The 17500-nt window shown below is 39.7% G+C and overlaps 2 protein-coding genes across 2 annotated transcripts in view; one reads left to right on the top strand and one right to left on the bottom strand.

Annotated features, from left to right (window-relative positions):
- Positions 1-8823, top strand: part of LOC307018655 (uncharacterized protein) — a 9196-nt gene extending 373 nt beyond the window's left edge. The window contains exons 1-5 of the mRNA XM_079648999.1: positions 1-321; positions 3357-3699; positions 5962-6042; positions 6447-6527; positions 7062-8823. The exon at positions 1-321 is cut by the window's left edge and continues 373 nt beyond it. Of these exons, the coding sequence (XP_079505125.1) occupies positions 298-321; positions 3357-3699; positions 5962-6042; positions 6447-6527; positions 7062-7996 (1464 nt within the window). The 5' untranslated portion in view covers positions 1-297 and the 3' untranslated portion in view covers positions 7997-8823. The remainder of the gene's footprint in view (positions 322-3356; positions 3700-5961; positions 6043-6446; positions 6528-7061) is intronic.
- A 4524-nt stretch (positions 8824-13347) lies between these two features.
- LOC307019992 (S-arrestin-like) overlaps positions 13348-17500 on the bottom strand; it is a gene marked incomplete at its 5' end in the record, with an annotated part of 4502 nt that continues 349 nt past the window's right edge. Inside the window, 6 exons of the mRNA XM_079651086.1 lie at positions 13348-13476; positions 14019-14056; positions 14558-14610; positions 14940-14954; positions 15424-15501; positions 16376-16513. Coding sequence (XP_079507212.1) covers positions 14028-14056; positions 14558-14610; positions 14940-14954; positions 15424-15501; positions 16376-16513 — 313 coding nt within the window. The 3' untranslated portion in view covers positions 13348-13476; positions 14019-14027. The remainder of the gene's footprint in view (positions 13477-14018; positions 14057-14557; positions 14611-14939; positions 14955-15423; positions 15502-16375; positions 16514-17500) is intronic.

Here is a 17500-nt window from a genome sequence, read left to right as displayed (position 1 = left end):
AACAAATTAAAGGAGAGAATCCAGTTTCCTGGAGAGAAAGGAGGGTGGAGAAAGATGGAGAGATAAACAGTCTCTTCTTTCGGCTGGGAATATAGTGCTGCAGTTTGCTGGTGAAGGAGGTCACAGGGAGAAGACCCAGTTCTTCTTCATGGGGACAATACGAAGACACTCCTCGCCCTCCTCCTCTTCAGCCTTTTGTCCGGGGTGAAAGGAGTTTTGTTTTGGGCGAGGTTTATAAATGGATCAAAGCTGGACGCTGCTCATCTTCTCAACCCTCCTCCGACAGACAGAAGGACGATGCTGCCCCACGCCGACCGAGCGGTGAGTGTTCCCCTAACCTCTTATTCTCACGGTCTTTGCTTATATTTATCGGGGATAGCACATTTATTAACATCGCTGTGAATGTACCAGAGTTCATCTGTAGCTCCTGCACAGCGTGTTTCAAATACATATAGCAAAATAGTTAGAAATAATGAGCAACAGGTGAGGGCAGACAGAAACAGTTTGAACCAGATCACTTTTATTCACTAATAACAACAAATCTAATGTATAAACAGGAAGAGGTGGGAGAAGTACTCAGGTCTGGTACTTTAGTAAAAGTAGAAGTACTCAGGTCTGGTACTTTAGTAAAAGTAGAAGTACTCAGGTCTGGTACTTTAGTAAAAGTAGAAGTACTCAGTTCTTGTACTTCAGTAAAAGTAGAAGTACTCAGGTCTGGTACTTTAGTAAAAGTAGAAGTACTCAGGTCTGGTACTTTAGTAAAAGTAGAAGTACTCAGGTCTGGTACTTTAGTAAAAGTAGAAGTACTCAGTTCTTGTACTTCAGTAAAAGTAGAAGTACTCAGGTCTGGTACTTTAGTAAAAGTAGAAGTACTCAGGTCTGGTACTTTAGTAAAAGTAGAAGTACTCAGATCTTGTACTTGAGTAAAAGTAGAAGTACTCAGGTCTGGTACTTTAGTAAAAGTAGAAGTACTCAGATCTTGTTCTTGAGTGAAAGTAGAAGTACTCAGTTATTGTACTTCAGTAAAAGTAGAAGTACTCAGGTCTGGTACTTTAGTAAAAGTAGAAGTACTCAGGTCTGGTACTTTAGTAAAAGTAGAAGTACTCAGATCTTGTTCTTGAGTAAAAGTAGAAGTACTCAGATCTTGTTCTTGAGTGAAAGTAGAAGTACTCAGTTCTTGTACTTGAGTAAAAGTAGAAGTACTCAGTTCTTGTACTTCAGTAAAAGTAGAAATACTCAGATCTTGTACTTGAGTAAAAGTAGAAGTACTCAGATCTTGTTCTTGAGTAAAAGTAGAAGTACTCAGAGCTTGTACTTGAGTAAAAGTAGAAGTACTCAGTTCTTGTACTTCAGTAAAAGTAGAAATACTCAGATCTTGTACTTGAGTAAAAGTAGAAGTACTCAGATCTTGTACTTGAGTAAAAGTAGAAGTACTCAGATCTGCAAAGTAACTAAAGGGATTAAATACATGTGGTCGAGTAGAAGTACACAATTTACACAATATTTTATATTTTAGCAGAATGTAAACATGTATGTGTGTATTCTATATGTATTCTATATTATTACATTTATTGTAAATATGCAAAGGTTTTATTGTCATATGCACAAAGCTAGAGTTTAGAAAAGGCAGTGGAGTTCTTCTGACCCGAGCTCCTCCAGAGATACAACATGTATAACAAATATAACGAAAACAATGCAGAGCTGGAGAGGAGCTAGAGACACGGCGCCATCTTCATCTTCATCTTCATCAATGCATGTAATGTTTGTATTCTAGCGTGAATAGATTTATAGTAATGTTTATTTTAGAGAATTTTTCCCCGGTCATTGGCTTCACTTAAAAATAGATAAAAACAGATTATATGGATATATGATAATGATAATAACAATAATAAATATCATCCTAATTATCAGTTTATTTATAAATAGGATGAGAAATGAAACTGTCTTGTTATCTGAACTTGGACTTGTCGGATCATTTGTAATTGTTTTTACTTAGTTATTTTATTTCTACCCTGGAGATGGGTGCATGTGTATATGTGTACATACTGTATGTGTATATGTACATACTGTATGTGTGTATGTGTACATACTGTATGTGTGTATGTGTACATACTGTGTGTGTATGTGTACATACTGTATGTATATGTGTACATACTGTATGTGTGTATGTGTACACACTGTATGTGTGTATGTGTACATACTGTTTGTGTATATGTGTACATACTGTATGTATATGTGTACATACTGTATGTGTGTATGTGTACATACTGTATGTATATGTGTACATACTCTATGTGTGTATGTGTACATACTGTATGTATATGTGTACATACTGTATGTGTGTATGTGTACATACTGTATGTGTATGTGTACATACTCTATGTGTGTATGTGTACATACTGTATGTATATGTGTACATACTGTATGTGTGTATGTGTACACACTGTATGTGTATATGTACATACTGTATGTATATGTGTACATACTGTATGTGTGTATGTGTACATACTGTATGTGTGTATGTGTACATACTGTTTGTGTATATGTGTACATACTGTATGTATATGTGTACATACTGTATGTATATGTGTACATACTGTATGTGTATGTGTACATACTGTATGTATATGTGTACATACTGTATGTGTATGTGTATATACTGTATGTATATGTGTACATACTGTTTGTGTATGTGTACATACTGTATGTATATGTGTACATACTGTATGTGTGTATGTGTACATACTGTATGTGTGTATGTGTACACACTGTATGTATATGTGTACATACTGTATGTGTATATGTACATACTGTATGTGTGTATGTGTACACACGGTATGTATATGTGTACATACTGTATGTGTATATGTACATACTGTATGTATATGTGTACATACTGTATGTGTATATGTGTACATACTGCATGTGTATATGTGTACATACTGTATGTGTGTATGTGTACACACTGTATGTATATGTGTACATACTGTATGTGTATATGTACATACTGTATGTGTGTATGTGTACACACGGTATGTATATGTGTACATACTGCATGTGTATATGTGTACATACTGTATGTGTGTATGTGTACATACTGTATGTATATGTGTACATACTGTTTGTATATGTATAGAATTTAGTTTATCTGTGTGCGTATTGAATTATTGAATTAACTGAACTTTTTCTTTATCCTGCAACTGGATGAGTAACGGGAGGGCGACCTCTGTATAATCTCTGCTTTCTGTCCTCCTGCTTCTACTAATTGTGTTTGTTTTTCGGATGTATAAACTGTCTAATTATTAAAATAAAAAACCGGTCATGTGACACGTGGTAAACAAACCTTCCTCCTGCAGATGTTGTGGAGGCTGCTGGGACTCCTCCTCCTGCCCTCCCTCCACTCAGCCATGCATCTGCCTAACGGCACCAACAGTGAACGCCCTCGGCTCCGCATGTTGGACCCGGCAGACATGAACATGACGGAGTGGGACTTCGGGACCCCGCACCTTACCATGCCCAACACGACCTACATGCCCGTAGGCGCGGTGAATTCCCCCCCCATGCCGAACCCTACGATCTGCTCCATCCTGATGAGCATGCCCGACATACCGCTGGATCAGATCCCTCCGTCCTGCCTGTGCTCCCAATGTAAGGGCATCACGGGGCCCAAAGGGGACCAAGGGGACCGGGGCCCCCCAGGTATGTAGTCCACATTATTCACCTGGTGGTGGAAAACAGGAAGCATGTGAAAACCAGAGGTGGGAAGTAGTGGAATATAAATACTTATGTTCTGTACTTACAGGTCACCTATGATGCAAAATCCACGTCTCCGTCTCTTCTACATCAACATGTGTCCCCTCTTCTTCATGTCTCTTCTACATCAACATGTGTCCCCTCTTCTCCATGTCTCTTCTACATCAACATGTGTCCTCTCTTCTTCATGTCTCTTCTACATCAACATGTGTCCCCTCTTCTCCATGTCTCTTCTACATCAACATGTGTCCCCTCTTCTCCATGTCTCTTCTACATCAACATGTGTCCCCTCTTCTCCATGTCTCTTCTACATCAACATGTGTCCCCTCTTCTTCATGTCTCTTCTACATCAACATGTGTCCCCTCTTCTTCATGTCTCTTCTACATCAACATGTGTCCCCTCTTCTTCATGTCTCTTCTACATCAACATGTGTCCCCTCTTCTCCATGTCTCTTCTACATCAACATGTGTCCCCTCTTCTCCATGTCTCTTCTACATCAACATGTGTCCCCTCTTCTTCATGTCTCTTCTACATCAACATGTGTCCTCTCTTCTTCATGTCTCTTCTACATCAACATGTGTCCCCTCTTCTTCATGTCTCTTCTACATCAACATGTGTCCCCTCTTCTCCATGTCTCTTCTACATCAACATGTGTCCCCTCTTCTTCATGTCTCTTCTACATCAACATGTGTCCCCTCTTCTCCATGTCTCTTCTACATCAACATGTGTCCCCTCTTCTCCATGTCTCTTCTACATCAACATGTGTCCCCTCTTCTTCATGTCTCTTCTACATCAACATGTGTCCCCTCTTCTTCATGTCTCTTCTACATCAACATGTGTCCCCTCTTCTTCATGTCTCTTCTACATCAACATGTGTCCCCTCTGTGGAAAGAGACTCTGAAAGTTTCAGGATCAAAGATTCTCTCTCTTTTTGTCCTAATCCATTTCTATAAAAACCTGTCTGAAAATGAGCTGATCAGATGTTGGATACTTTGTGATGTCATAACGATGTTTGTCTTGTGTAACCATTAGAACAATATATACATAGTGCAAGAAAAAAGTCTATATACACACAATAAATAATGAGACTTTGCTTCTATTAAAAAATAAACCAATATTAGACATTAGGGTGGGAATCACCAGGCTCCCCACAATATGATACTATCGCAAAGCCACGATACGATAGTATTGCGATTCTACGATATGTTAAGTATTGCAATACGATATATTGCAAATCACATGAGTCATATCCATGTCCCTCTTCCCTTCCTGGTTAAAACATGTATTTGCAATATGAACAGTTTATGTAAATAACCCAATGTTTCTTTTAATAATAATATTAATAATAACTTAGATTTTTATAGCGCCTTTCATGAGACCCAAGGTCGCTTTACAAGGAAGTACAGAGGCCTGTACTACGAAGCAGGATGTTCTCTTAGCGGCTAACTTCAGGGAAAACTTTCCGGTCCTACGAAGCTGGTTCTCTTTTTAGCAGGATAGATCTCCATGGTAACTGATGCTGTGCGGCTAACCTGCTCCGGAGCAGGTTAGGTTGCAGGCTAAGAGCTCAACTCAGTGAAAGCACTGCCTGATGACCAATCAGAGCTCAGTGTGCAGAGTTTAAAGCGATCAAGTCATATTACAGGAGAAAGGAAATACAGAAAAGCTGACGTTGCAGGAAAGACGGCCGGCAAAAATCAGCGACTGTGTGAACGTGAACATGAATAGAATATCACCTCCCATCTTCAGAGCAATCTGACTATTAGAACATTAGCGTTAAGAAAGCTTACTTAAATATCTGCCACAACATAAGTAACCGGATCAGAGTAACATTAAGTACAGTCCACGGCATATCACATCATAATGTATCATCTCCTTATCTGAGTCAGCTGAGCCGTATCTGGCCGTGCAACACTCACAGTGTCACATACTGGATGCAGAAGGATTATTTGAAGCAACACATTCAGTTGAGGAAACACTCGAGTCAAATGTAATGAAAGTCAGATGGTGTCTTAGACGGGGCAGTGATATCATAAACCTGTTCATGTACGCATTCAAACACTTGTTCTGTTACCAGCTGTATTCACCTTGCAGGTGCAGCTATGTGGCTTTGATCCTGGATCAAGTGTTTAACTCATGGATGTTTAAAGTTTAACTTCTTCATATGTCTAATATTAAAATGAATACCTGTGTGTGATCCCTGTCAGGAACTCCTGGGAGTGCCGGGGTGAGAGGGATGACGGGCTTCTCCGGGCCGCGAGGATTCACCGGCGTTCAGGGGATCAAGGGTGAGTTCAAGACTTCACTTCAAACACACCGGCCTCAGGCGTGTTGTTAGCATGTACAGCTACATGCTAGCTCTGACTCGTCACAATCCCTGTGTTCCCTCCGGGTTAAAATATAAAATCATCTGCAACATGCTGGTTACACATTAGTGCAAAAGTAAATATAAAACTTGATAATAAAATAAGATAATTGCACTCCATGTTTACACATTTTTATCTTTGATTTGATCTTGAATTGTATTAATCTTGTTCTGTTCTGTCCTGTTTTTCATCCTTACCCTGTTGCTGTTAAACTACTGAGCTTATCTTATAGTGACATCACTATGGAACAGGGAAGGATGCAGGTCAGCTCGTCTTGCCTGTGATTTGTTTTGTAATATTTGTTCGGTCTTTGTCTGCGGTTTCAGGTCAGAAGGGAGACCTGGGGGAGAAGGGTCAGAGTGGCGGCACCGGACTCTCCGGGATGAAAGGCTCACGAGGCTACAAAGGTCTGCAGAGATCACTGTACAGGTTATGCTAAATGGAAGTCATGACTCGACTGAAATAAAATATAACTGTTTTATGATCTGACACTGCAATACGAAACCATGTCAGGTTTACAAACAGGGGCTTGAGGACCTTCAGATCTACAGGTTCATTGACTATAGAGTCATCCGGATAGAGGTTAGACAGCTAATGTTATGCTAACAAAACAGCGTAATTAATCTTCCAGTACATGAACATATACTGGGAGTAGATGACGTCACATTCCCATTTTGCTATAGCTAAACTGGCTGGGTTCACAAAGACATTTCTAATTGTAATTAATATTAGGGCTGCACATTATTCTATATTTGTGTAGCTGCAGAGAGGTCTATATATATATACAGTATATACTCAATTACATCATGTTAATGTACATTTTGTTTCATGATCATACCATCTTCCATATTCCATATTTCGCAAATCATATCTTAATTGCAATTAGTTATTTGCCCCCTAATAGAGCAGCCCTAATGCATGTGTCCTTATTGTGTCTCTAGGAGACAAAGGGGACTTCGGATCTGAAGGCCCCCCAGGACCCCTGGGACCTCAGGGAGAAGACGGTATTTGTCCCGCATCCTGTGAAAGTGTGCCAGGTCCGCCGGGTCTACAAGGCTCCGCAGGACCAGCCGGAGCTCGAGGTCTTCCTGGGGTTCAGGGACCAATGGGACAGAAAGGTATGAAGGGCCCTAAGGGGGACCTGGGAACCCCTGGAAACCCCGGCATGGACGGCCTGAAGGGGGACCAAGGTGAGCAGGGGATGTGTAACTGCACCGATGGGATAAACGGCACAAATGGACTTCCAGGAGATCAAGGGTTCAATGGGGATAAAGGGGACGATGGTGCCCAGGGTGACAAAGGCTCCATGGGGCTTAAGGGCAACAAGGGTGACCTGGGTGTGAGGGGGGTCCCCGGGCCATGCTCAACGCCCATTAAATCTTCATTCTCCGCCGCTCTCGACAGCCCCTATCCTGCTCCAAACTGGCCCATTACTTTCAATCGAGTCATCTTCAACCTGCAGGGCCACTTCAATCCAGAGATGGGAATGTACACGGCGCCCGTCAACGGCACCTTTGTCTTCAGCTTCAGCTTGGCCGTCTCCGGGAAGCCCGTTGTTGTCGGCTTGTACAAAAACTTCGATCGCATGGCAATGGTGACTGAAGTGAACAACCTGTCCTCCGCCACGATGACCGTCGTCTTGCACCTCTTGGTGGGGAACAAAGTGTGGCTGCAGGTGAAGGACGACAACTTCAACGGCGTGATAGCCGGCGATGATTACATCAGCATTTTTTCTGGGTTTCTGCTGTACCCTGACTCCTGCGAAATGACCATGTTTGGTCGAGAAGGACCAGGTTCTCAAATTATTCCCCCTGAAATGTATGACGGCAAATTCACCTGGAATAGTTCCTCGCAAGCCACCACGCCTCAACCATAGTCAGTCAGTCGCGGGTAGATGACGCCTCAAGCCAATCAAAACCAATGCATGTTTTAAAGGAGGGGTATTTTGTCACATTATCTACAAAAATAAAACGGTTTTATGATCTGACGCTGCAATAGGAATGAGAATAGCGGTGCATTCAAGGCCATTTTGTGAGGGGAGCGTCTATAGCGAGAGAAGTCAATATATATCAGCGTTTTCCGCTCACCTGTCAGTGGTTTTGCATCAGAAATTAATAAAGTATGTGTGAAATATAAATACCCTAACACAGAGAAGCTCAGTGCAGGACGTTATTTCAAGAATAAAGGTAATTAATTATGTGTCCGTATGAGTTAAGAGAAGAACGATCACTGTTACTGATGTCGGTCCTCTCTGGTGTTTGGAGTTAGTGTATACACCTGACGCTCATTAAAAAATATTAAGAGGCCCATGTCAATTTTACGAACGTTAGAGCTTTTTGATCTACAGGTTTAATGACAATGCAATAATCCGGTAAAACAGATAAAAACCTGGGGGTGCAAATAAGATTGCAGTTATCACATTGTATCCATTACACATTAAAATCGAATCCTCTTAGCGCTGACCATTTTGGTTTTCAGGTGAAACATCTCAACAGCTATTGGATGGACTTCCATAACTTAACTTTTAACCCCCGCCATTACACTTTCCCACCTCGTAGCCCAAAATAATCAAATTGTACACAGCATTACCGGTGGTAAATAGCCCCTTAAACTAACCCTAGCCATAATTCAATAACCTAACCCTAATTCAATAACCTAACCCCAATTCAATAACCTAACCCTAATTCAATAACCTATCCCTAATTCAGTAACCTAACCCTAATTCAGTAACCTAACCCTAATTCTATAACCTAACCCTAATTCAGTAACCTAACCCTAATTCAATAACCTAACCCTAATTCAGTAACCTAACCCTAATTCAGTAACCTAACCCTTATTCAGTAACCTAACCCTAATTCAGTAACCTAACCCTAATTCAGTAACCTAACCCTAATTCAATAACCTAACCCTTATTCGGTAACCTAACCCTAATTCAGTAACCTAACCCTAATTCAATAACCTAACCCTAATTGAATAACCTAACCATAATTCAGTAACCTAACCCTTATTCAATAACCTAACCCTAATTCAGTAACCTAACCCTAATTCAATAACCTAACCCTAATTCAGTAACCTAACCCTAATTCAGTAACCTAACCCTAATTCAGTAACCTAACCCTAATTCAATAACCTAACCCTTATTCGGTAACCTAACCCTAATTCAGTAACCTAACCCTAATTCAATAACCTAACCCTAATTGAATAACCTAACCATAATTCAGTAACCTAACCCTTATTCAATAACCTAACCCTAATTCAGTAACCTAACCCTAATTCAATAACCTAACCCTAATTGAATAACCTAACCCTAATTGAATAACCTAACCATAATTCAGTAACCTAACCCCAATTCAGTAACCTAACCCTAATTGAATAACCTAACCCTAATTGAATAACCTAACCCTAATTGAATAACCTAACCCTAATTCAGTAACCTAACCCTAATTGAATAACCTAACCCTAATTCAATAACGTAACCCTAATTGAATAACCTAACCCTAATTCAGTAACCTAACCCTAATTGAATAACCTAACCCTAATTCAGTAACCTAACCCTAATTCAGTAACCTAACCCTAATTCAATAACCTAACCCTAACTGAATAACGTAACCCTAATTCAATAACCTAACCCTAATTCAATAACCTAACCCTAATTCAGTAACCTAACCCTAATTCAGTAACCTAACCCTAATTCAATAACCTAACCCTAATTCAATAACCTAACCCTAATTCAATAACGTAACCCTAATTGAATAACCTAACCCTAATTCAGTAACCTAACCCTAATTGAATAACCTAACCCTAATTCAGTAACCTAACCCTAATTCAGTAACCTAACCCTAATTCAATAACCTAACCCTAACTGAATAACCTAACCCTAATTGAATAACCTAACCCTAATTGAATAACCTAACCCTAATTCAATAACTTAACCCTAATTCAGTAACCTAAACCTAATTCAGTAACCTAACCCTAATTCAATAACCTAACCCTAATTGAATAACCTAACCCTAATTGAATAACCTAACCCTAATTGAATAACCTAACCCTAATTCAGTAACCTAACCCTAATTCAGTAACCTAACCCTAATTGAATAACCTAACCCTAATTGAATAACCTAACCCTAATTCAGTAACCTAACCCTAATTCTATAACCGAACCCTAATTCAATAACCTAACCCTAATTCTATAACCGAACCCTAATTCAATAACCTAACCCTAATTCAATAACCTAACCCTAATTCAGTAACCTAGAACAGGTCCCCTATGGACGCCCTCTTCGTAGCCCGAGATATTCCAATTTTAAACAACATTCTCAGTTGTACATTTCACATAACTGTATTATGTTAGTCGAAAGCAAAAATATGAAGTTGAACTTATTTTAACTTAATAGTATTTCTTTCATCTAGCCTAATACCGTTGTGAAATGTGTTGATATAATATTTGGTTAAAGTCAACGTTTCAGTTTCTTCAGTTTATCACGTGGTTTAGTAAACTCATAACAGACGGTATTGTGTTGGAGTCTTGGAAAACGAATAACAAATTGAGGAAACAATAAAATACAATTATTTTTGTTTTAAATGGGATTCATTAAGGGAAATACCCCTCCTTTAAAAGTGGAGATATATTCAGTCTCATGATTCAACACTCACTGAAATAGCAAAATGCACAAATGCTTTTTTGTAATTACTTTAATGAACGGTTAGACCGCTGAGCTGTAGAGGTTCAGAAATAATTAAATGTTTTTAAAGCACTACGAATCCTCTGAGTAAATGTTTTGTTATCCTTGAGTTCAGCGACCTGCAGTTTAGTTTTAGACCGTTAATACTTTCTACCTTTTTAAATGTTGATGATACGTAACGTTTGATAAAAGTTAATTATTTTAAATTGCAAGCATGGCCGTGGCGGCTGCTTGGATCACAAGCCCTGCAACAACTTCGTCATTTTATTTCAGACAAAAGCAACAGAGTCGAGTTTGAGCAGAGTCCCTTCATTCAGTGACGATGGAAAGAAGATCAAACTATGTATAAGTATTGAGATTGGCTGATTTGTCTTTAAATGTGCACTGCAAGAAATCACTTGACAGCACAAAGAGGATTAGGACCATCTTCAAAACAGGCCAAGCTCCATCTTCCTTTTAGGAATTGTTATTTGGAAGAGGCAGAAAAGCTTCAAGCCGTTTCTCGCAGATTAGTGCATCTTCCACAGTGAAGGTAGGGAGCACAATGGTGGGTTTATTAAAGTGGAGCAGGAGGGATGACGTGTTTTGGTTCGAAATCTCTTCAGCTCGTTTTAATCACAGAGCTTATTTCAGGCTTCGAACCAAAGACAACAAAACCATCGACTGGCTGGTCTGATGCCGGGTGCAGACTTTTGGCCCTGAAACCTGCTTGAGCTAACTGTAGCACATTTTAGCAGGAAATTGGTCCATGTCATTATATTTGAGCCACATTGGAGCTGACTCTGTTTGGCTGGGTTCATAGATATACTAATGTGAGATCTGTAGTTCAAATACAACCCTTGCCGTTCTTTTGTCTCACTCAAGTTTTTTAATTCAAATATTTTGGTTTAGCGAAAGAAGATGTGATTTGTATTGAAAATAAATCTGCCAAAGAGAGAGAGAGATTGTAAAGGGAAATGCCGTTGTTTGATTGAAAATATAAATATGTGAAACATCCCCGTGCAAAAGTCAAGTCAAAATCAGAAAGAGGTTTGAGGGAAGGCGCTGTGAAGGACACCAGATGGTGGAGGTCCTGGTCAGACAACCATGTGTTTGTTTATTAACTGCACCAAATAAAAAGTCATCAAGTTTGAGGGTGGGTTCAAAAATGTTGTTTCATAAAATAAACATTAAAACTGAATTCATTTTTTAAGAAGATGAAATTGTCTTTAATATTTTAGATAACAGATATTCAGCGTGACTCAACAGGGAAGAAGGGGTCATGAGTTCTTTACGAAACACTTTTAAAACCTTTTGGTGAATTCGAAAAAACAAGTATGTCGATTTCTGGACTTTTTGGACGACACAGAGATGAACACAATCAGGCGTAAGGATGAATGAAAGCTCCCCTGAAGCGCTGACTGAGGCGTCCTGAGCGATAACGCAGATGTGGGTAAGATGCTGGGATCTGTGTATTGTGGTTTTTGTCTGAAATTAAAAGTTTACTTTCTCCTGAGGCTTGCTTTTGTCTTTTTTCAGAAACAGATAACATTTAAAAAACTCTCAAACCAAGAGACAAAACTAAAGTATTTTCTTCATTTAAATATATTGTCCGTGTCAAAGTCTGCAGAGATGGCAGTTTGTTCTGACATGGGTACCATGTGACGTCTCTGCTTAGAGATGTCCCGCCCCTCAGCCTATCACGTACGACGTGTTCGAGCGCTAGCCAATAGGAGCACGAGTGTTCCGTAATGATGTCACTATGCGCTGGAAGTAAACAAAGGAGTCCAATGGAGGAGAAGGGAGGGGTTTTAATCTTTGCAGACCGTTTACATGCACACAAACCTATAGATCACACTACAGGAGAGGAATCAGAGGAAGGCCAGTTTAATTTGGCCTAGCTTTAGTAATCCTATTCACACCACCATTTTGAGCTCAAATCAAATATGATTAAACGTAGTCTTTGCTTCAGCCTCTTGTTCTAAGAGTCAGGAACTACTGTAGAAGCATGACTGAAAAAGCACAACAAATATACTAATAAATCAGAACGATTCATTTCATGAAGACCATATCAGTGGTTCTGCATATCAGCTAAAGACAAAGCGTCTTTGACTGCGAGTCATCTACAGTATCAAGGCTATAGCCTGCATCAATAAGAAACTGCATATATTTATACGCATATAGACAACACTTCATGTGGTAATGTGTGTTGCATTGGGTCTGCTTGATGTTTGAAGTGTGTGCTAAAAATAACCAGTTTTGACCCGAGTGTACGGAAGAGGGTTTTGACCACATGAGGGACAATATTGGGATGCGACCAAAAGTAAAACAATATTGATTTTTTTCTGGTAATTTATTTTCCTGAAAATCTCAGGTTTTCTCAGATTTCTAAGAATAAATTAGGAATTTAATAATTTGTTACTTTTGGTCACATCCCCATTTCCCCCTCATGTGACCCTAATGCTGTCCTGTATGACGGAGTGACGTAAACAGGCTGAATCACAGATATGGTCCCTTAACTAAAACTCTGAGGAGAGGCTGTTTGTTTTTTCGACGCTCGTTCCGTCTCCTTTATTTCTCTATGGGCGCAGCGTCGTCACCGGCCGACACGTTTCCATCTTCATCATCGTCATCGATAATCCCCTTCTGGTAGCTGCGCTTAAACTCCTGGAACTCCACCTCCTGCTCCATCTCACTGCAGACGAGAGAAGATCTGCTTTCACTGTCAGAGCTCAACACCAGGGTTCATCACATGTAGAAGAGCTGAGACTTTAACTTCAACACCATAGTGTGTCTGCAGATCAGAGAGTCGTATTGTGAACCCGGAAATGTTGAGCACCCCAAAGTCTTATGATAGAAAGGTATAGTAGGGTTCTCAAGCTAATTGAAACTGCAGCTAACTTGCATAATGGCAATTTGGACAATTAGCATAAGTGGTGTTAATAAGCAGACAATAGTTAAAACATGGTTTGGTTGATTTGGACGGTTTGAGTTTTCTTCAGGGGTTATTGAGGATGTTGAATCAATTTCTGACATTTAAAGGATAATTTTTTTTCAGTTTTAACCAGAAAGTGACCATATTTGTATTTTCTGTTGGCTGATTTTAAAGAATTTTGGGTCCATTTTAAAGTTGTATGGGACTCAGAACTGCCTTTCTGGTCCTGAACTAGTCAGAAATGGACTCTTCAATAACCTCCAAAACCACAGCAAAACGTTCCAGATCCAGATAACCCTAACCGTATTCGTTCATTGGCTCTCACTCCGGGGACAGAGACCTTCAGGATCAAACGAGAGTAAAAAACATGTATATTTTTATAATTTGCTGAATGAACCATCTTACCTCTCCTTCACTGTTCACAGCATTAAGAAGAAAGACGAAAAAAAAAACAGATTAGATTCAGCTTCATTGATTGGACTTTCCAACTATAAAACATTTCCCAATTTGGGATAAATAAAGTACCTCTCATCTTATCTCATGAACAGATTTATAGATTTGAATTAATGCATTTACTACGTAGTCATTAAAGAGTTAACGTCCTTTACACGAGGCTTTTGGGTATTTATTTAATACTGTGTGTTGATCTTAGCCCTTGTTATAATTTGAGCTAGTTATTTTGTTTACAGTTTTAGTAACACACACACACACACACACACACACACACACACACACACACACATACATACACATACACACACACACACACACACACACACACACACACACACACACACACACACACACACACACACACACACACACACACACACACACACACCTGGGTCAGGTTTAGGATGCATCAGTTTGAAGGGAACTTCCAGAGAGACCTCACTGCAGAAATACAGAAAATATAATTTAACACTCACGGGTTCAACAAAGAGTGTGTGTTGATTAAACATGCTCCACTTTTTAAGATAAGATCATCCCAGAAGCTACAATAATTTACAGATATTTAAAACATTTGATCATTTAGCATGTGGATAAACCTCAAGTTTTCGTTACATATCGGAACGTAAAGCAGAGATTGGGCAGAAATGATTTTAGTTTAGACATTTCACTTTTATTACCAATCATTTGTTTCTGCCTGAGAAAATACTGATCTACATTCGGTCACTAATCTACTTCCTGTTACTGATAGAAACAAGCAGACATGAACTCACCTCGATCCCATCATCCTGTCGGGCAGCAGAGGCAAAAGATGAAAATCAGAACAAAATAATAAGTTGATTGTTTCATATTTTAACGCAACGTTATCTAAATGAATTAACTGATGTTTTTATCCATTGGTTTGCAACAGAAGAAAACAGTGAACATAATAACTAAGGGGCGGGACATCTCTAAGCTGGTTGACCAATCAGAACAGAGCCAGCTAGCTAGCCAATCAGAACAGACTGGGCTCTGGTTTCAGACTGGACAGGCAGTATGAGGAAAATGTCGCCTTGAAAAATGTTATATTGTTTTTGTGAAAATCGGATTTTTTTACTTAATGTTTTTTTTTACAGAAAAATCAGATTTTTTCTGAAATATCCAAAAAGTCAGAATTGTTTCAGAAAAACAAAAAAATCAGATTTTTCACACACACACACACACACACACACACGCACGCACGCACGCACGCACGCACGCACGCACACACACACTGACCCTCCAATGACGAGCTTCACCAGGACTCGGTATGAGACAATGATCCCCATCACCTCCTTCAGAACTCCCTCCTTGATACTGAAACAGAAAATATTCAACATGAACATTTTCAATCAAACACACATTCGCCCTCTCTTCAAACGACGGGTGTTTAATTTCAATAATGACCGCCTCACTGCACATCCTCCCTCACATAAATGTTACCACATTTTCTTTTTTTACTTATGGCGCTTTTCCACTGCAGCACGTAGCACGGTTTAGGCGGGCCGGGTTTTCCTCTAGGGGTAGTTCCGGCTCAGGGCTACTTTTCACCTTTTTTCTGGCAGTGTTTTCCCTATATACAAATAGGTGAAATATGCTGAAATATGCGTGCCGCTGCTAGGGGGCGCCAGCCAGGTACCGTTTTTCATTTTTGATTGTTTTGTTATGTGGATTTGTAGTACTTGTGTTACTGTATGTTCAATAAAGGTGTATTTTTGCTAAATCTTGAGACATTGCCACTGTATGTACTGGCAGGACCGATTTTTGGCATAGGCGGTCGCCTAGGGCGCCAGATCTGGGGGGCGCTGCGCTGGTAGCTCTGGGAGGGGAAAAACATTTTTGACCGTTGGCGCTCATCCTAATTTTTGGCCTTGATGTAACAACATTCATAATTAAGTCAATGTAACACCCTTTTCACCCCGGTTTCACTTTTCATTTGCCCTGAGGGACTCCTTATTTTCATCTAAAGTAACAGACAGAGAATCAGCACTTTGGAAACAGGGCTGAAACAGAGGGGATTATGGGTAATGCTGCAATGATCTGTTTGGAGTTTCAGCCAATCAGAGACAGGCTCTGGATATATCTGAGACCTTGATGAGAAAGAGTAGACGAGGGGAGCTTTAAGATTGCATTGAAATAGTGGCGTATTGTGGCACTGAGGGCTTTCCGTAGGTAAAGCTTTGTGTCTCACATGCTGGACGAGGCCAGGTTGGTGTCCTCGTGCTTCAGCTTCCCGTCCAGAGCGATGCCTCTCCTCTCGCGGTTGTTGGCCAGAAGAGGCAGCAGCTTGAATTCTTTCTGCAGACTCTCTCCGGGAGGCACCGAGTCCCTGAGACACACACACACACACACACACACACACACACACACACACACACACACACACACACACACACACACACACACACACACACACACACACACACACACACACACACACACACACACACACACACACACACAGTGTCGTGTGACATTTCCACATCATATTGTTTCATTAAGTAGCATTTGTCTGTTGTAGAAAAACAAAGTTCTGATGGACTTTTTGTAAAACATTGTAATAATCTGAATTTTTAGAGATCCGTTTTGTTAAAAGTAGCTAAAGCTGTTATATAAATGCAGAGGAGAAGAAGTATAATGTGGCATAAAAAGGAAATACTCAAGTAACGTACAAGTACCTCAAAATTGTACTCACGGAGTACTTAGTAGTAAATGTACGTAGTTACTTTACACCACTGGGATGTATGTGTGCATCTGTTTCCTCTATAAGGTGACGATACAGTTTTAAGTTATATTTCATTAGGATTACACTTTAATTATATTCAATTAATAATAATAAGCTTTATTTGTATAGCACCTTTCAAACAAGAAGTGCAGTCCAAAGTGCGTCACAGAAAGTTGATATCACATAGAAAACAGTGACCAATAAAATACAAACAAACACACAAACAATGACCATAGACCACTCAGGTGGCGATAGTGTTTGTTTAAAGTAAAATAAGATTACAGTTCATTAAAGATTTAAAATAATTATAGTAGAAAAAAAGAGGTTTACCAATAATTCAAGAAATAATTGAGTAGGTTATTAAATAGGAATAAAATCGAAAATATCGTAACGGCACATTTTGAGCTTTTGAAGCATTTATATTTAAAGAAAGCAACGAGACCGGAGAAAGGTCAGAGGGTAAGCTGCTGTGATCGAACAATCGAACCCAACTTTGCTCCTGATTAATTTTCTTTCATGCAACATTTATTTTTAAAGTGTTTACACAAAACTATGTATAAAGTAAAGTGACCTCTGACCCAAGAAAATCAC

This window comes from Notothenia rossii (genome assembly GCF_949606895.1).
Source record: "Notothenia rossii genome assembly, chromosome: 9".
NCBI lineage: Eukaryota > Metazoa > Chordata > Actinopteri > Perciformes > Nototheniidae > Notothenia > Notothenia rossii.
The sequence above is the reverse complement of the archived record's forward strand: the minus strand, read 5'-3'. Positions and strand labels throughout refer to the sequence as shown.